The sequence below is a fragment of the Oryctolagus cuniculus genome, chromosome 3, assembly GCF_051225735.1.
Source record: "Oryctolagus cuniculus isolate XC-2025 breed Fujian yellow rabbit chromosome 3, ASM5122573v1, whole genome shotgun sequence".
NCBI classification, from domain to species: Eukaryota; Metazoa; Chordata; class Mammalia; order Lagomorpha; family Leporidae; genus Oryctolagus; species Oryctolagus cuniculus.
This window is the reverse complement of record NC_142869.1, coordinates 44481480-44502731: the sequence shown is the minus strand read 5'-3', so window position 1 is coordinate 44502731 and position 21252 is coordinate 44481480. Positions and strand designations below refer to the sequence as shown.

At 36.9% G+C, this 21252-nt stretch overlaps 1 protein-coding gene across 2 annotated transcripts in view; it reads right to left on the bottom strand.

Moving 5' to 3' along the window:
* The window catches only part of DNAH7 (dynein axonemal heavy chain 7), a 384555-nt gene that overhangs the window by 96506 nt on the left and 266797 nt on the right, over positions 1-21252 (bottom strand). For both annotated transcript variants that reach the window (XM_089330144.1, XM_089330145.1), the window contains 3 exons: positions 20401-20564; positions 6941-7095; positions 66-256 (listed from right to left, as the gene is read on the bottom strand). In XM_089330144.1, coding sequence (XP_089186270.1) covers positions 66-256; positions 6941-7095; positions 20401-20564 — 510 coding nt within the window. The remainder of the gene's footprint in view (positions 1-65; positions 257-6940; positions 7096-20400; positions 20565-21252) is intronic.

Sequence of the window (21252 nt, the reverse complement as noted above, 5' to 3'; positions counted from 1 at the left end):
AATACAGTCACTAATTATAAAATAATTATAAAATTTGATAAAGGAAAATTCATTTAGATACTGGCCTTTACTGATGTTTCAGGAAGATAATGAGGATTTCTTAGCTTGGTGGTAATATAGAAGCGGAAGTCAGGAGCATATTCAATTGTGGAATCCCCAAGCCGAATACATGTGCTGCCACCCTGCTTAAAGGTTTGTTTTAGTAGAAGAGGTTCCAAAATAGGATCTAGTTCTTCTCCAACATTTTCTAGCAACACTAGGGGTAAAACCAGAAAGACTTAATGTTATTTTAGATTCTACTACAAACATTTAACCTTCTAAGTTCTTTCAACTGCATAAATTGCTTTTGTTACCAGATACCTATCAGATCACTTTTATCTTCTAAGTATAGAGAAATGTTTCCTCAAAAATAATTGCATGCCTGTGGGAAGGTGGGTCTACATGCACATCTTGTCTGCTTCCAAATCCCTTAGCTATAGTTCTGTTCAGTGTTCCTTGCATGGCTGGGATTCACTACACAATGATGGCAGTGAATCAATTAATCCACTTCACCAGAGAAAAAGCATTTCCATTTGTAGTTATTCAAATGGTTACTAAATGAAATTACACTTCATTTAATTATAAACATAATTATTGTACAACACGTGGGAGATACAGGAAAATATCTAAAAGTAGAAAATTACCTCTAATTAGATGTTCTTAATCTTTCCCTCCTCTAAGTATTTTACATGATTGACTCATGCTATGTATAGGTTGACAGAAAACTATGTATGGTATGATAATTTTTTTTCTCTTCAGTATTGTTTAACTCATCTTTTCCCATACGTGGTTGAATCTAAACAATATATCAAAATTGGAATCTTTATTATTCTGGTTGACATTATAGCATAAATATTCTTCCATGTTATTAAAAACTTTAATATAAATGCTTTTAGTTATTGTAAAATACACTATCATATTAATGTTCTCTCTCTCTTTTTTTTTTTTTTTTTTTTTTAGAGAGAGAGAGAGACAGAGAGAAATGTCTTCCTTCCATTGGTTCACCCCCCAAATGGCCGCTACGGCCGGCGCGCTGTGCCATTCTGAAGCCAGGAGCCAGGTGCTTCCTCCTGGTCTCCCATGCGGGTGCAGGGCCCAAGCACTTGGGCCATCCTCCACTGCCTTCCTGGGCCACAGCAGAGAGCTGGACTGGAAGAGGAGCAACCAGGACAGAACCGGCACCCCAACTGGGACTAGAACCCGGTGTGTCGGCGCCGCAGGCGGAGGATTAGCCTAGTGCACCACGGCGCCGGCTTCTCATTTTTTAAACCAATGATTTATTATTAGATTATAGAACATTTACTGTTTTGAATACAAGCACTATATATAAAACTCTGAATTTTAGAATATTTTCTTCTGACAGCATTCTACAGGGGGTATTCCTGGATTAAAGATGAGTGACATTGTGAGGGCTCGTAATACATTTGTAATGTTAAATTTTTGTATCTTGGTGTTTGAGGTACTATTGTAGCCAAACCTAGATCAGGGTACTTTGCAGGAGTTCCTTGAGGATATGGAGGTGCCATCTGGATGGGAAGGAAGGACCGCAGGACACTGAGATGGCAGGTATTTGGATCTCTATTGCAGTGAAAGTGCAAACATATTCCTCCTTACTACAGGTTACTCTTGGCTGACTGAATTCCTAAAATTGTTTTCTGGCCAATTTCCTCCACTGAGGAGATCTTAGCCAAAGAAGTCATGTCAGATGATTTTTAAACTCATTTTTATTTTCTGCTTGCATAATTATTTTTCATGTTTAAATAATATAAGTGTAACACAAAGCATTAAATATGCTAATCTACTATTTAAGTTGCCTCCATTTCCCCACTCTTATTAGTAATGATACAGTGAATATCTTTTTGAATAAACCTTTGTGGTCAGTTTTGATTACATAACCAGGCAGGATTCCTAGAAGTAGAATTAATGGTCAACAGTAACGGACATTTTATAAACTACTTATGTTGCCTAATTACTTTCCCTCCAAGTTGTAGAGAGCTAGTGTTACATTGAACACTCATTTTGTTGTTTGCTTTTAATCTTATTTTCTCATAATAACACTGTACTTACAAATGCTGGATATCATACTAGCATTATATTTACTCATCTTCCTACAACTTTAAAAACCATGGACTATTATTACCCTAGTTTTGCAGATCAAATATACAGAGGCAAGAGAAATAAAAATTATAGTTAAATCAGCTAGTAAATAAAAAAAAGACATGAACTAGGCATTTGGCTCCTTACATGATTTTTTATATGATGTTGTTAGCCTTAAATACTATGCTTTTAATTTTCACAAATACTAACTCATTTTCAGTATCTGCTTGTATAAAATGATTATTTTTCACAGTTAAATTTGAGTATATCGCAATGTTTTAAATATGCTCATTATCTATTATGTAGTTGGCTTCCATTTCTTTCCACTGTTGTTAATAATGCTATTATTAACAGTAGGGTGTTCTTATGGTGCTTAGCTGCTCTTTGATTAATTATTTTTTCTTCTAGACACTGTATATTAATATATTTGCCCATTTTTACATCATAGGGGATGTTAGGCTCAGTTGCAAGTGTAAGAACCCCCCAAATAATAGTGATGTCAACACAGAATTTATTTCTCATGTAAAGATGGAATCCTTTAAGGACAATATGTGAGTGATCTAGGTTACAAACCATCTTGCTACTTTACTATTCTCTACATATGATTTTGACTGACCAACATGGCCTTTTCAATCACATTCATATTCTAGCCATCAGAAAGAAGGAAGAAACAGAAAAAAAGCAGAAATGTCTTTTAAGTATATTTCATGGTAGTTACAAATGGCACTTCTACTTACATAATACAGGCATCTGACCAAACTCAACCATCATCAGGTGACTATACACAGTCATAGCAGAGGTTAAGAAATACAGATCTGGACTCTGAGTGCAGTGTACCCACATTATACAGGGTGCTAATGAAATGGTGAGCAGATGTCAGGGGAAAATCAGAACTCATTGCTAAAACAAGTTTAGACTCATAAGGTTTATGAACTTTAATTTTTAAAATTGTAGCAAATATTTCCTCCAGTTTTGGGTTTATTTGAAAAATTTTGTTACATTTCTTCATGTGGTTTAACATTTGTTATAGATATTTCCAAACCTTTTTCAAAAACAAACACTGCAATGAACCTACTGTACCAATTATTTGGCTTTAACTCCTGAAAAATTAAACAGTCATCTCATCATGTAGTATTCACAAACAAATCCTAGACATCATAAAACTTCATTTGCAGGAGCTGGCATTGTGGTGAAGCCATGCCTGTGATGGTAGCATCTCATATCAGAGCACCATTTCAAGTCCTGGCTGCTCCATTTCTGATCCAGTCCCTGCTAATGTTCCTGGGGAACGCTAATGGAAAGGCAGAGTGACAGAGAAAGAAAGGGATCTTCCATCTACTATTTCACTCACCAAATGGCTGCAACAGCCAGGGTGGGACCAGGAGGAAGCCAGGAGCCCAGAACTCCATCCTGGTTTCCCACATGGGCGGCAGGGGCCCAAGTACTCAGACCATCTTCTGCTGCTTTTCCAAGCACATTAGTAGAGCTTGGTAGTGGAGCAGCCAGGACTTTAGCTAGGGCTCCAATATGGGATTCCCACATCATAGGTGATGGTTTAACACTGGCAACAGGTAGCACTGAGCCAGAGCCAAAGCCAAGAGCTAGACATGAGATCCAAGTCTCTCATGTGAGTAGCAGGAACCCAGTTTCTTCAGCTATCACCACCGTGTTCCAGGATCTGTGTTATCAAGAAGCTGGAGTTAGGAGCCAGAATCAGCAGTCAAACCTAGGTACTCCAATGTGGATGCAGGCATCTTAACTGCTAGAAAATTCTTAGAAAATCCTTTCACATCAAAGGACTTTTTATTTGGTACTTACAACTTCTCTTATTTCATATTTTATTCTTTAATTCATCTAGAGTTTTCTTAGGTTTCTAGCTATGAATTATTTTTATTACCCTAGGTGAGACTTCAAATTAATAAAAAAATTCTCTGCTTATTATGTTCAACTGTAGCATATTATATTTAAAGTATACTCAACAATTTCTGAGCATCTATTAAGTGGTTGTAGGTAGGAAACAAGCAGTCACTTACATAATAATAATGGCATTAGTTGACATTTGTAAAAGCTTATGTTGATACTTCATTGGAGTGGTCAAGATGTCACAGAAAAAGAGGTATTTGTGTTGTATCTTAAAAGATGAAATTTAAAGGCATTCACAAGAAGGAAAGAAGAGAGCAGCCAGAGACTAAGACTTGTAAAACAAAACTAGGTTGTTGTAAGTGTTGCCCGCTCCCAAATACCCTGCACTCCCATCTCTAATCTAGATTACACTTGTAATCTCAGTTGGCCTCTTCAAATGGATAAGCTCCATGAAAGCAGAGACCAAGTACGTCTTGTTTGTACTGTGTTTTCTGTGTCTATAATAGTACCTGATACACGGTAGGTATAAAGGAGTTGTCCTTTAGATAAATGAACAAATAAATAAGCAAATACAAGAAACATTAAGCTAGAAATAGTTGTATATTCTTGATTTGTTATATACAATGGGAAGACAAAGTAAAGTTTTTGGAGATAAATAAAGAAGGTGCAGATACGAAAGATGCTGCATTGATGTGCAGATGTTTTCACAGATTAAGTGGTGAGTCATTCAAAGATGTTTACAAATTGTTGGCAAAATTTATGTGACTAATATTCTATATATACCTTATGCATTGGTATAGCTAGTATCTTTTTTTCATAGATGTACCTTTATTTTATTTTTTAAAATTTTATTTTATTTATTGAAATGCAGAGTGAGACAGACAGACCCACCAACAGAGATCTTTCATCTGCTGTTTCACTCCCCAAATGCCTACAACACTCAGAGCTGAGCTTGGCCAAAGTCAAAAGCCTGGAACTCAATCTGGTTCTACCACATTGGTGGCAGGGACCCAGGTTCTTGAGCCATCAATCTGCTATCTCCCAGGGTGTGCATGTAGGAAGGTGGACTGGGAGCGGGGCAAGGACTTGAACTCAGGTATTCTAGTACAGGGTGCTGGTGTCCTGAGCAGTCACATGCCCACCCCTATATCTTTGTTTTCTAGAATACTGGCTTTCAAACCTTTCTTTTTAAAGCAGGATACTTTTTTCTCCCTGAGGATCTTACTTTAAAACTCAATACAAAAAAAATAAAATAAAAATAAAAAACGGAGGCCTGACCTGTTGAAGTAGAGGCAGGTAGGTGATATAGGTGACAACCTCTGCCTCTGCAACCCAGGCTGCCTGTGAAGGACAACAGATCAAAAGCCACTGTCCCTGAATAGGCCAGTATCTAAAGATAACCTCTTCAGTGGAGAGTCTTCAACCGCCTATGTTTTACAGCTATAATGGCAAGCAGTTCATTTACTTGATGGTAAAATACAAAAATAGCTATAAAATCTTCCATCTTTTCTCTTTCTATAAGAGAACACAATTTTTCACTTCTCTGATGATTAATGTTAGAAAGTATTTATAAATAGTCATTAAACATTTTAAAAGCACACTCGCATTTTATTCCAAAAATTAGATTAAATCAACTGAAAGCAAGTTTTGTCATGTGACACAGTAAGCACCGGACTGAGGCTTGTGGACTACTTTTAGCACTCCCATTAATTGGCTATACAGTCTTGGTTAAGCCATTAGAATTATCATTCTCTAATGCTTTACTTGCCTTGTTAATAAGATGAACTGGCTGGAATTGATTGGAATTTTTATTTTGTGGCTACAATTCAAAGAAATACATTTTAAATCTTGACTTAGTACACACATATAAATACAAAACTTAAACAAAAATTCCCTGAAATAATACTTGTTCTTACTCTGTACCGTGCAGTTTAATACGTTCCAGTCCTTCCTGCTGCATTTCATTAACACAATGTTGGTCATGACCGAGTACCCTGGCATTCTCTCTGATAGCTGTGACCCATTTGAAAAACACTTGACAGATATCCTCAATGAACTTTTTGAAGAACCCTCTTATATGCATGTGTGTATATAAACATAAAATTTTGTAGGTAGACTTGGATTTTTTTTTCATTTCATGTTTACCCTAACAAGAACCTAACATAGCAATTAATATGTGAAGGCTAATTCATTATTAATATGTACAAATAACATATCTGTAACACTACCAGGTATATTTATTATGGTTCTTCCATATTGTACTAGCCCTAATAGTAGTGAGACTTGTACTTTTTCTGGGACTAACCACACATATGCTGTAGCTTCATAAGTGTTTACATTTATAGTTATATAAATAGCTACATACATGACTTAAAACAGTACTAATAATTCTAATTTACTAAAATCACAAGTATTCTGTTTTTGTTTTGACAAATGTGATATCTGCATAAGCACTTTATTGAACACTCCCTTTCATGCTTCTAATCACTCCACTGGAAAGGATAGACAATAGGCACATGTATAAAATCTGTACTCTCTCCTCTGCCACTTGTAGGACAAGTTGAGAGTAGAATAAATAGAAAATCGGACTAATGTGTTAAAATACTACTGGCATATTAAGTGGTCCTTTAAAATGTAAATTGTAGAATTGTAATGAGAACTAAAAAAAAAGGGAAACAACAAATAAACCTTAAAACAGCTAAATTAGAGGAAGCATAACAAATGAATCCTGGTGACAAAGAAAACCTCCTAAACTTCTACAAAGTTTATAATCTCTGAAGATCTTATTGGATTATCAACAAAGACTTGAACAAAGTCACCATTTATGATGAGTCTGACCCAGATACCTTTTTTTTAACAAAGAAATGATCTACATAGTTTTGAGATATTTGTGCCCACTCTAGTTTTTTCTGTAATATACAGCTGTTACCGAACTACATACCGGGAGTACCGAACTGAATGCAGTTTTCCAGAGTCCTAACATAGTCAGGATCACTTAATTTAATTAGATGAAGACTATTGGCTTTTTCCATGTTCTTGATCCACTTATTAGCCTGACCTTGGGGGTCTATCATCAGAGGCCACCTTCTTGCGTTCCTGAAAAAGATGGAAAATACAGTGCTGGTTAAGCCATGATTTGTTTCTAACACTATTTAAGTATGTCCACATCACTTTCTTTCTTTTTTTTTTTTTTCAAGATTTTATTTATTTATTTATTTGAAAGACAGAGTTACAGAGACAAAGAGACAGACAGATCTTCCATCCAGTGGGTCACCCCCCAAATGGATGCAATGACTGCTGCTGTGCCAGGCTGAAGCCAAGAGCCTGGAGTTTATCTGGATTTCCCATGTGGGTGCAGGGGCCCAAGGTCTTGGGCCATCTTCTGCTGCCTTCACTGGCACATTGGCAGGGAGCTGGATCAGAAGCCAGAAGTTGAACCTGCACCCATATGGGATGCCAGCATTTCAGGTGGCAGCTTAACCCATCACACCACACCATTGGTCCCTCATATGATTTTCTTAAACTTTATCTTTTAGGGTTACATTTTAATTTTTAATCTACTATGAGAAATTATGTTCTTACAACAAATACATTTAGATTGAGTGAGACACTTAGAAAAGCAAGTACAAAAATCCATTTTTTTTAATTTGATAGAGTTACAGACAATGAGAGAGAGAGACAGAGAGAAAAATACATTTTTACAAAGTAACACAGGTCCTTTTATTCCTTTTTGGAAAATTACAAAACCTAAATGCTAAATTACACCTTTGAAAATACTTGCTGCTTTTGCTAATTATGTCACAATAAGAAACATTAAGAGGAATGGGTTGGAAATCAGGAAAACTCCAGTTCTTCACTAGGCCTGGTCATTAAACATGTGACCTTGATCAAGACACTTCACCTCTTCAGCTTCTACCAGTTATCATTTATAAGGCAAGGAAAGAGAAAGGATTGGAACATCATCTTCTCTTTTAAATCTGGACCATTAAAGATACAGTTGTCTAAATAAAAGGCAAAAAGCACAATTTTGTGTAATCTAACCTTGCAAGTAGCTATAAACACTTGAGTGTAAACCAATCTATTGACCCAATATTGGTTGTAAGCACTTCTATGTATAAATTTTGTGTCATATATGTAGTTTGTTCCATATCTGCCTAACGACTGTGAACTTGTGAACAGAAATACATAATCTACTGCTCTCCTGGGCCACAGCAGAGAGCTGCACTGGAAGAGGGGCAACTGGGACAGAATCCGGCGCCCCGACTGGGACTAGAACAGCTGCAGGCAGAGGATTAGCGTAGTGAGCCACGGCACCGGCCAATTTACTCTCATTCTTAATGTTTTATTCTCACTCAGATCCCTCCTTTGGTGATAAAAACAAGAGCAATAACTCACAAAGAAACAAGTTTCCAGGCTGTTGTGGAGTTACAGAAGGCTTAACCAGTATTTTTGATCACCATATGATATCTACCCCTACCACTTTCCGCATTGTGTGAAATGTAATCAGAATTAAGATTCCTTTTCTTTTTCTTTTTCAAAGATGTATTTACTTTGAAGGCAGAGTGAGAGAGAGACTGGGTGGGAGAGGGAAATGGGGAGGGAGAGGGAGATCTTCCATTTGTTGGCTATCCTCCTTGGGGCTCCAAGAGCCAGGCCTGGACCAGGCTGAAGCCAGGAGCCAGGAACTCCATCAGGGTCTCTCATGTGGGTGACAAGGATCCAAGCCCTTGGCCTATCTTCTGCTGCCTTCTCTGACACATTAGCAGGAAGCTGGATCAGAAGCATCACAGCCAGGACACTGTGTCAGCACTCCAACATAGGATGTTGGCATTGAAAGCCGCAGCTTAACATGCTGTGTTGTAACACCAGCCCCACTTTACATTTTCTTTTTCTTTTTTTTGTTGATCACTATTTTTTGAGATAACATATCTTATATATTACATTCAAATGCTTAACGGCTCTACCAAATAAAGAGTTCAACAAATAAACAAATATAAACTAAAAAGACAGTAGTCCAGCATGAAAATAGGCAAGGGATATAAAAAAATAATAAAATGAAAAGATGTTCAACTTATATAAATTTTAATATAGTCACAAAATCATTAATACTATAGTAGTATATAATATATATAATAGGTTGTATATAATATATAATCATTGTTGGACAAAGATTTAAGACAAAGTTTGATAATACCCTGTCTTTTCAGCAAGATTGATATGTATGGGCCCTTCCCTTCCCTTCCCTCCCCTCCCCTCCCCTTCCCCTCCCTTCTCCTCCCTTCCCTTCCCTTCCCCTTCCCTTCCCCTTCCCCTTCCCCTTCCCTTTCCCTTTCCTTCCCTTCCCCTTCCCCTTCTTTTCAGCAAGATTGATATGTATGGGCCCTTCCCTTGCTTCCCCTCCCCTCCCCTTCTCTCCCCTCCCCTCCCCTTCCCCTCCCTTCCCCTTCCCTTCCCTTCCCTTCCTCTCCCTTCCCTTCCCTTCCTCTCCCTTTCCTTCCTTTCTTTCCTTTTCTTTCTGTTTTTTTTTCTTTAGTTCCCACATATAAGGGGGAACATACAGTATTTGTCTTCTTTTCTTTCTGTGTCCTGCTTATTTCACTCAACATTATGTTCACCAGTTCCAATCATTTTGCTGCAAATGACAGGACTTCATTCTTTTTTATAGCTAAGATTCCTTTTGTGTGTGTATATATATATATATATATATATATCCCATTTTCTTTTTTCTTAGAAGTTTTGATGAGCACAAACCACAGTCCTGGCCAGTTTTTAAATGAACTGTCATGATTTTCAAAAACTAGAAGAGCAGTCATGAATAACACCAGAAGGGAAACAGGAAAAAATATGAGGCAACTGAGGCAAAAAAAAAAAAAAAAAAAAAAAAAAAAAAAGGTGGGGATGGAAAGGATAATATATCCCATTTACTGTTACCATAGCATGAATTCAGAATGTAATTGGATCATTTGGTCCCCAAATTTAAGTAATCATTTCTTTTAGCACATAAGTTAGAGCCTGACACAGAACATGTAGCTTACATGGCAAAGAAATTAGTCTTCTCTTCCAGTATCAGCCTTATATGAACAAACAGCATGAGTTCAATAATAGGAATTTACTTTCTCACAGTTCTGGAGCTTGAACATCCAAGCTTGCCAGGTCAGCAGGTTTAGTTTCTACAGAGGCCTCGCTCCTTGTCTTGCAGACAGGCAACCTCTCCATGTGTCCTCAATACCCTTTTCTCTGTCTGAGAGCCCCTTGTGTCTCTCTCACATCCTGTAAGAACACTACTGCCAGATGAGGCTGCACCTGTATGGCCTCATTTAGCCTTAATGACCTTTCAAAGGCCCTTTTCAAACACAGTCAAATTGGGGGTTAACATACAAGTGGAGGGTAGAATCCAGTCTACTCTGTTAATTATATTTAGGAGGAAAACAGACCAAAACATTGGTATAAGGTATTAGATATAATCAACTAATGAAAAAAGAATTGTATGCCTACAAAAGGAGAGGGTGAGAAGGTAAGTTAGAAAGGAATAAAAATTTATAAATATGTACAACTTCTCATTCTGTCACATAATAAATACTTTTAATTTTGGAGAATTATGTGGGAGTGCTAAATAACATTTATGCTTCCCTAAAGAAATCAAATGACTCATTCTTCTGTTGCTTCCACATTTTTTAGTCACAATACTTGTGTTCATGCTGTTTCTTTGACCAAAATATACTTCTTCATCTTTTCATCTTGAAGTCCTACTCGTGTTTCAAGGTCAGCTCAAAGCTGTATAGTCCACAAAGCCTCCACTGATCTCTTTGTCTCTGAACTTCTTTAGCAATTTGTCCCTATTAAATTTATGGAACTTTCATATAATGATAATATCCTATTATGGTAATTCTATAATTCCTTAACTGCACCACCCAGCTAAATTCTATATTCCCTTTTGGAAAAGGTACATGCTCATTTGTCTTTCTTCTTTTTTCCTTGATTGAATGAGTACATTGATAATTTCACAAAAACCAAAAACTTTGCAAAAACCAAACAATAAATCACTTTAAAATTCAAATTCTCTAAAAGATTATCCTTGCATAAAAATACTATTTCACAGAGGAGAGGATTTCTGAGGCTGACCAAGATGAGCTAAGCCTATTACAGCCTATCTCTTCCATTGATTAACCTAAAAATTTCAGACAAAGTATAAAAAGCAATAATAAATAATAGTAAATAATAATGATTGTGGAGTAAAACTTTGAGGAATGACCAATAAGCAGGTGATGAGTTTCATGTTGTCATTTTTGATCTTTTGGCTTACTGGGGGAACTGTGCAGCACACACAGGTTGTAAAAACTCAAACTGGAGAACTGATCAACATGATCATATGTGAGCCAGGCAGTGTTTGGACAACTCATAGTTTGTGTTTTTCCATGTCTCTCTTTTTTCTCTCACTCCATACCCCAAAGTTGAATCTAGTCACAGGACTGTATTACCAAAATAGAAGTGGTAGTGAAGCAGTTACATAAATCACTGACCAAAACTCCATTGTCTTGAGCAGAACAAAGCAAGAAAGGAAGACTCTGTTGTGCACAGAAGGTGAGGGGTATTTCTCTCTCCCTTGCCAGTTTGCCCTAAGTAACAGCATGGAATTGTCCTACCGGGAAGATAAAACTGAGAGAACATCATTTGCCCAAAAAAGTATAGGGAAAGGGGCCTAAAAGGAAATTGTGGAGAAAATCCTGGAAAGACAAGACTTGAAGGCAGGAGTCACTAGTTTGGTGAATAAACAGACACCAACCTTGGCTCTCTATCTAAGTTGTGTACACACATGGAATACATCTGAAGAAACATACCATAGGCTTTGAACTATGAACTCAAGTCCCAGACTAACCCTAGAGCAATGTGTACTGATTAGAAAATTCAAACAGTATAGCAAAGGCTTTCAAATCTGGACTGACATGGATCGGAACACCACTCAAAGAAGGAAATTCAGAAATTGGGGTCTAAACTTAATTGGGTCTATCTTCTGTAAAAACAAAAATCAATCTTAGCTAGAGGACTTTAACAGGACAAAGTCCGTTATTCAAAATTTTCAGGGATTGGTATTGTGGCATAGTAGGTTAAGATGTCACCTGTGACATAGACATCCCATATGAGTGCCAGTTCAGGTCCTAGCTGCTCCACTTCTGATCCAACTCTATGCTAATAAATCTGGGAAAGCAAAGGGAGATGGCCAAAGTGCTTGGGCCCCGTCACCCACATAGGAAACTCAGATGGAGTTCTTGGCTCCTGGCTTCAACCTGGCCTAGCCCTGGCAGCTGTGGCCATTTGGAGAATGAACCAGCAGATGAATGATCTTTATTTATGTCTCTCCCTCTCTCTCTGTATTTCTGCTTTCAAATAAATACATAAATAACCTTTAAAAAGCCACAAAATTTTCAGTATATGATCCAATTTGAAATATTAAGAACAAAAATGTGAATCATTCTCAAAGAAAAAGGAAGATGTTGAAATTTCCAGAAAAAAATCTTTGAAATAGATACAACCATCCTCCATGAGATAAAGGTAAATTTTGGTAACAAATGGAAATAGGAATATTCTCAGTAGAGAAACAGAAAAGGTAAATAATTAAATGGAAATTTTAGCATTGAAAAAACTGTAATATATATAAAAATTTCACTGTATGGGCTCAGTAGCAGAGGAAAGAATCCATAAACAGATGAAAATAAATTGTCCAATTGGAACAATGATGGGGAATAAACATTGGAGGAAAAATGAATAGAGTCTCAGGACCTATGTGACAATATGAAAATGTTTAATTTTCATGTCACTGAGGTTCCAGTAGGAGAGAGAAAGCAATTGATACAGAAAACATATTTTAATAAAGATGGTTAATTAGGAATTCACTGGGACACAGATATTTAGTTTCATGAAGTTCAGAAAACCTCAAAAAGTAGAAACAAAAAAATCCACACACAGACACATCATAACCAAACTTCTGAAACTAAATTTAAAAAATTAAATACAAAAGTTCTTATCTTTTATATTTTAAAATTTTATTTAAGTTATACAAGTTTCATGTATTTCATATACACAGATTTAGAAACATAGTGACATGCCTCCCACCCATGCTCCAACACTTCCTCCTCCTCCCTCTCATATTCCCACTCTTAATCTTTGCAAATATCTATTTTTAGTTTACTTAATGATCTCATAGTAAACCCTATACTAAGTAAAAGAGTTCAACAGATAGTATGAAGAGAAAAAAAAGAACACTGTTCCTCACAAGAAGAGACAAGGGGTGGTGAACAATCATCAAATCTCAAAGTGTCTAGTGTCTACTTCACTCCAATACATTACTGTTCAGGTACTCTATTAGTTACCTCAGATCAGGAAAAACATATATCTGTCTTTTTGGGACTGTTGATTTCTCTAAGTATGATTGTTTCCAGTGGCATTCATCTTGTTGCAAAAGACAGGATTTCGCTTCTTTTTTTTTACACCTGAGTGGTACTCCATACGGTATATATATCATAGTTTCTTTATCAAGTCTATAGTTGATGGACATTTCAGTTGATTTCGTATCTTAGCTATTGTGAATTGTGCTGCAATGAACATGGGAGAAGAGATAATTCTTTAATATATTGATTTCTTTTGATTTGTGTAAATTCCCAGGAGTGGGATGGCTGTATCATATGGTAGGTCTATATTCAGATTTCTGAGGTATCCGCATACTGTCTTCCACAGTGGTTGTACCAGTTTACATTCCCTCCAACAGTGGACGGGGGTCCACATTCTCACCAGCATTTGTCATTTGTTGATTTCTGTATGACACCCCTTCTATCTGAAGTAAGGTGAAACCTCATTGTTGTTTTGACTTGCATTTCCCTAACAGCTAGTGATCCTGAGCATTTTCTCAAGTGTCTGTTGGCCATTTGGATTTCCTCTCTTGAAAAATGCCTTTAAGTCCTTTGCTCATTTCTTAACTGGATTGTTTTGTTGTTTTTGAATTTCTTGAGCTATTTATAGATTCTGGGTATTAACCTTTTATCAGTTGTGTTATTTTGCAAATATTTTCTCCCATTCTGTCAGTTGCCTCTTCATTTGGCTGAGTGTCTCTTTTGCAGTGCATAAGCTTCTCAGTTTGATGTAAACCCATTTGGTTTACATGGTGGCTTTGATTGCCTGTGCTTCTGGGGTCTTTTCCAAGAAATCTTTGCCTATGGAAATGTCTTGCAGAGTTTTCCCAGTGTTCTCTAGTAATTTCATGGTATCAGGTCATAGATTTAGGTCTTTGATCCATTTTGAGTGGATTTTTGTATCAGGGGTAAGGTTTGGATCTAGTTTCATACTTTTGCATGTGGAAATCCAGTTTCCCCAGCACTATTTGTTAAAGAGACTGTCCTTACCCCAGGGATTGATTTTAGCTTCTTTGTCAAAGTTAAGTTGGTTGTATATATGTGGCTTTATTTCTGGAGTTCCTATTTTGTCCCATTGGTCTACAAGTCTGTTTTTGTGCCAGTCCCAGGCAGTTTGATTATACCTGCTCTGTAGTAATCTTGAAATCAGGTATCATGAAGCCTCTGGCTTTGTTTTTGTTGTATAAAATTGCTTTGGCTATTCGGGGCCTCTTGTGTTTCCATATGAATTTTAGCATCATTTTTTCTAGATCTGAGAAGAATGTCACTGGTATTTTGATTGGGATCACATTGAATCTATAACTGCTTTTGGTAGTATGGACATTTTGATGATGTTGATTCTTCCAGTCCATGAACATGGAAGATTTTTCCATTTTTTAATGTCTTTTTCAATTTCTTTCTTTAGTGTTTTATAATTTGCATAGTAGAGATCTTTGACATCCTTGGTTAAATTTATTCAAAGGTATTTAATACTTTTTGGAGCTATTGTGAATGGGACTGATCTTAAAAGTTCTTTCTTAGCCATGTTACTATTTGTATATACAAAGACTATGGATTTTTCCATGTTAATTTTATATCCTGACACTTTATCGAACTCTTTTATGAGTTCCAATAGTCTCTTAGTGGAGTCTTTTGGATCCCCTATATATAGAATCAGGTCATCTGCAATTAGGGATAGTTTGACTTCCTTCTTCCAAATTTGTATCCCTTTGATTTCTTTTCCTTGCCTAATAGCATTGGCTAAAACTTCCAGGACCCTAGTAAATAGCAACAGTGAGAGTGGACACCCTTGTTTGGTTCCAGATCTTAGGGGAAACCTTTCAGCCTTTCCCCATTCAATAGGATGCTGGCTGTGGCATTGTCATAAATTACCTTGATTGTGTTGAGGGATGTTCCTTCTATACCCAATTTGCTTAGCATTTTCATCATGAAAGGATGCTATACTTTATCAAATGCTTTCTCTGCATCTATTGAGATAACCATATGGTTTTTGTTTTTCATTTTGTTAATGTGATATATTACATTTATTGATTTGCAAATGTTGAACCATCCCTGCATATCAAGGACAAATCCCACTTTGTTTGGGTGAATGATCTTTCTGAAGTGTTGTTGGATTTGATTAGCTAATATTTTGTTTAGGATTTTTGTATTTATGTTCATCAGGGAAATCAGCCTATAGTTCTCCTTCTCTGTTGTATATTTTTCTGGCTTAAGAATAACATTCAGGCTTCATAGAAAGAATTTTGGAGGATTCCCTCCCTTTCAATTGTTTTGAATATCTTTAGAAAAATTGGAATTATTTCTTCTTTAAATGTCTGGTAGATTTCAACTGTGAAGCTGTCCTGGGCTTTTTTGTTGTTGTTGGGAGGGTCTCTCTTTATAATTAAATTTATGTGTTGATTATGGTGCTGTTTAGGTTTTCCATATCTTCATGACTCAATTATGGTAGATTGTATGTGTCTAGGAAACTATCAATGTCTTCTTGGTTTCTCAATTTGTTGGCATACAGCTCTTTGTAGTAATTCCTGCTGATTCCTTTTTTTATTTCTGTGGTATCTGTTGCTATATTTCCTTTTTCATCTCTGATTTTATTGATTTGGCTCTCCACCCACCTCTTTTTTTTAGTGGTTGGGCCAATGGTGTACCAGTTTTGTCTATTTTTTTCAACAAACCAGCTCTTCATTTCATTGATCTTTTTTATTGTTTTTTGGTTTCAATTTTGTTTATTTCTTCTCTAATTTTAATTATTTCTTTTCTCCTACTAATTTTGGATTTGGTTGTTGTTGTTTTTCTTGGTCCTTGAAATGCTCATAGCTTATTTATTTGGCGGCTTTCCAAGTTCTTGATGTAGGCACCAATTGCTATAAACTTCCCTCTTGACACTGCCTTTCTGTATCTCATAAGTTTTGATATGTTGTATTTTCTCCATTCATTTCCAGAAATTTTTTGATTTCTTCTATGAACCACTGTTCATTCAGGAGCATGTTGTTCAGACAGCACAAAGACCCAGCCAAACCCTGCACCCTTCAATGCAGCCACAGTGTTTCACAGTCCCAGCACACAAGGCTCCCACAGTCTCAGGGTGCCATGGATCCAGTGCACCCTGCCAGTCTGTCCCATCCTCAGAGAGGTGGAGACATTCCCAGAGCCAGCTGCCTGTGGGTACTCCAAGAAAACAGCCACAGTCCCAGAGCCTATGATGCACTGGGATTCTCGGGGCACCTCACAGTCCTATATGGGTGCCTAGTCCCCTGTCAATCATCCCAGCTGGATTCAAGCACCTCCTCTTGGCTGGTTGCTGGGTGCGTGGACACAAGCTGGTGTAGCTGTTATCTATGTCCAAAATGGTACCTGCCCTCTCTCAGCCAGTTGTAGGGTGCTGTTGTCAGGGGGTGGGGCACAGAGAGAGAGAGAGAGAAGTGTGCCATTTTTTTTTCTTCTAGGTTGGCAGTTATACTGTTCCTCATAGGACTCCAGGTAGACTCATGCTGGACTCTACCTGCAGCTATATCACCAGCAACTTAAGCTGCTGCAGTCTGGTGTTACCTCACTCTCCAAAGCTGGCACTGGTGCTCTTGGCTGCTGGGGTCCTGTGTTGTATAGATGCTGCACATCCATATCCTCCACGTAGAGTCACAGCATCCCTCTTCCTTCTGTGTAGTTTCCACTGCAGCTTTCTTTCCAACTCCTCCCTGAGACTACAATTTTTTTAAGCTATCTCCACATAGCTTAGAGCAGCAAGCTCCCTCCCTAATTCCACCATCTTAGAATTTGGGGATTTCTGGCACCTCTACTTCTAATTCAGTTCCTGTTAATGCGATCCTGGGAGGCAGCAGACAATGGCTCAAGTTCTTGGGCCCAGGCCACCCACATGGGAGACCCAGATGTTTCTCTCTTCTCTCTCTGTTGTTCTGCTTTTCATGTAGATGAAAGAAATAAACATTTTTTTAAAATATGAAAGGGACAGAATACAGAATTCAAAAACAGTCCCACATGTATATGGACAACTGATATTCAGAATGATGCAGAGGCAATTTTATTGAAAAAGGATAATATCTTCAACAAATTACACTGGAAAATTGGACATAGACATATTCATTCTCTCACTCTCTCCTTTTCTTCTGCCCTCCTTCTTCCTCTCCCCCCTCTCTCCCTCTCTTTCTCTGTACAGAAACAAAACAGATGTTGTTCTATATCCACTTAACAATGTATCAAGTTAATTTTCCCCATGCAATACTCTCAATATAGCAGTCTTTTTGATTCAAAGATATTAAAATGTTTGTGACTTCAGTTTATAAAATTTATTTATTTTTAAATGAAGGCTTTCATAGAATAATGTCTTAGGTGAATAAAATTTCAAAGGAGCTAATGCTTCAGGAAAGTTGGAAAAGGTAATACTAGCTTTTGGAAAAATATTTATGAACAATTATGTGGCAAGCTATGTATAACAAACACTAGTTTAAATAACTTCATTCCCAAGAAATGTAAATCCTGAATTCAAAATGAACAAGCACTCTATGCACTTCCTTCTTCTATACCATTATTTTACATTATTTTTGACAAGAAATTATTTCTCACTACACAGTTTTCTCTCTTCCTTCATCAAACATTCTTGAATCCACAGGCACATTAAAACCAGTAGTTCTCAAATCAAAATTGAACTTTTATAGCACTCAATTTCCAAGTTTTTACAGTGTTTTTCTTTTGTTACTATTTAGAGATGACTGTTATTTGGTGCTCTTTGGGTTTTTTGGAAAAAAAAAAACACACTTTCTAACTGATAATTCATGTTCACAGAAGTCTTCACAGAAAGACACAGAATTTGAATATATAATAGTGATGCATTTCAGAGTTTTGCTATTTTCCTACTTATAAACTCTAGTTATACACATATATAAAAACTAAGGAAGCATGATATTGAAACTAACCTAAAATGTGTCTCTCCTATAAAATGAGAACTTCCTTTTAAAAAACAATCAGTTATATTTGATATACATGTGATCTTCTTACTAGGCAGTTGAACAATCCCAATCCTTTAAGTTGTAAAATGGTAACATACAACCCAGTTGCATTTAAAGTTATTACTAACTTGAAAAATTCTTATTAGCCAAGAACATAGGTGTCAATAAACTCCAGAAGTGAATTGTACTCTTACTTGTTCAAATTTTATCAGTGCTTACAGATTTCCTAAATAATCAATCCTTCACTTAGCTAAGACAAGAACTTAGAACAGGATTAGGTCCTCGGTAAGTGTTCATTAGTAGGTGTCATCAAACAAGGATCTTTGCGAAATGGAAGAAGGCATCATGAAAGTACACATGAAATGTACCTGATACTTCAAAGTGATTACCTTAAATTTATTTACTGAAAGCTCTAAGATTGACAAGATACATTGGTGAAAGAAACCAGGAATGAACAATGTTAATACTTTTTTCTTAGTTGTGACCATAATTTTTTGCTAATATTCCATCATTTTTACAAAGGAACAGCAAAGATTTAGGGGTTATATAATTTTCTTTAATTTTGACAGAGTTAGACAATGAGAGAAAGAGACAGAGAGAAAAGTCTTCCTTCTGTTGGTTCATCCCCCAAATGGCTGCTACGGCCAGAGCTACGCTGATCTGAAGCCAGGAGCCAGGTGCCTCCTCCTGGTGTCCCATGTGGGTGTAGGTGCCCAAGCACTTGGGCCATCCTCCACTGCCTTCCCAGGCCACAGCAGAGCTGGACTGGAAGAGGAGCAACTGGGACTAGAACCCGGCGCCAATATGGGGTGCTGGCACCACAGGCAGAGGATTAGCCAAGTGAGCCACGGTGCCAGTCCCTGGGTTATATAATTTTCTACCTTCATCACCTCCAAGATGTGCATGTGTCATCGTGAATAATAATCACTAAAAGCTTTGGAATCTTCTTTTAAAGATTTATTTTATTTTATTTTATTTGAAAGGCACAGTTACAGAGAAAGAGAAGGAGAAGGGGGGAGGGAAGGAGGAAAGAAGGGAAAGAGAGAGAGAGAGAGAAATGTCTACCATCTACTAGTTCGCTCCCCAAATGGCCACGATGGTAGGGACTGGGCCTGGTGGAAACAAGAAGCTTGGGCCATCTTCCACTGCTTTCCCAGGTACGTTACCAGGGAAATGGATAGGAAGTGCAGCAGCTGGGATTTGAACTGGTGCCCATATGGGATGCCAGCTCTGCAGACAGCAGCTTTACCTGCTATGCTACAATGCTGGCCCCAGGTTTAGAATCTTAAAAATAAAAATGTTCATTTGAGTTCTATTTTTGTTGAAATTGACTAGACTCAAAAGAAAAGTCATATTTATTTCCTAGAGAACTACATGCAGTCTGGCTTTGGTGGATATAACGGTTACAGACACCCTGCTAAGTGGAACAAAAGTAGATAAACTGTAAATCAAAACAAGTCCTAACTGCTACTCTCAGGATAACCAGCTACATTTATAAGTGTTTGATAAGTGTCAAAGCTCTTCTGAGAGGAATACAACAGCAACAACAAAAACACGAGCAGAAAAGGCTAAAGTTGATTAATCTAGCGGGACAAAAGTGCGACTTCTAGAATCTCAGAAATTTCCCAGATATGCCACTGTAAGGTATATTTTACTATTTAAAATCAACACAAATTGTCTTCATGATACATGGTAAGTAATTCAACAGTGAGCTAGTTTCCATCCTGTGTTTAATAGGCACCAAAAAATCTGTTATTTCAGCAGCAAGCTAACCCACACACTTGCCACTTAATCTACATTCTCCAGTGTAGAGTTATTCAAATTGTTGATTATCATCTCTAAAACTAAACAACTCCAATGTTAACAGGAAAAGGAAAAGATTATTCATTTAATTTAGTGAATTATTAAGTAAATTTTTCCAATCCTGTAAAAGTTTACTACCTTAAATTGTTCAAAAGTGAGCCAATTAATAGATCTGATAAATAACATTAAAATAACTCAATAAAGATCATTTGTGAGAAGAATATTTTCCTTACATTATGATGATCCCATTATCAATGGAAAATGAGTCAGAAGGTAATCCAGCAATATTCCAAGCTCGAATTGTCACAGCTTCTCCTAGGGTACTCATAAGAGAATAATCATCTGAGCAGGGGATATCTCTTTCTTTGCACAAATCTGTCCACTCCTTGGTTTGATTCTTTAAAACACAAAGACATAGAAAAGAGGCTTGAGATTACCAAATAAATACTATGTAAACTCCTTGATTATACTTTACATTGATTCCAACATGTTGAAACTCTATCTCAAAAAAGGTTTGTGTTCATCAAATTTTTCAAATAAAATTATAATTTTGAGGCTCAGCTATGAAAATTATATCAATGCTAACATAAAGTATGAGGCAATCACTTAATATGTCAGAATTTTATATGTGGAAAAATAATAAGCAATTATTATTTTATGGCTTCATTGTACAAAGTAGTCAGACTACCACATTATCTACATTCTTCTTTAAATTACAAATATCCAGCAAAACATAATACAATGTTATGGTATCAAAGTGAATACATTTTGAAACAGTAGGGGACAGAGAAAACATTTATTTCCTGCTCCCATATTCCCTGGGGGAGGCACCATGTTAGGGCTATTAGATGCCAACCAGGATTAGGGTACATACTGGAGTGTTGGCTATCGCTCCTGGAGCACAACCTGTTAGGGTACTTATGAATCAGGAAGGTACCACAACAGCCAAGGTTCACCCTCAGAAAGTCAGAAGTCAATATTCAAGTTGAGATTACAGATCAAAAGCTTCAGAAATAATGAAAGACATGACTGAAGAGAGAAAAGATTACAATAACAGCCAAGGGAAAGAAGCAAAAGGAGAAGGT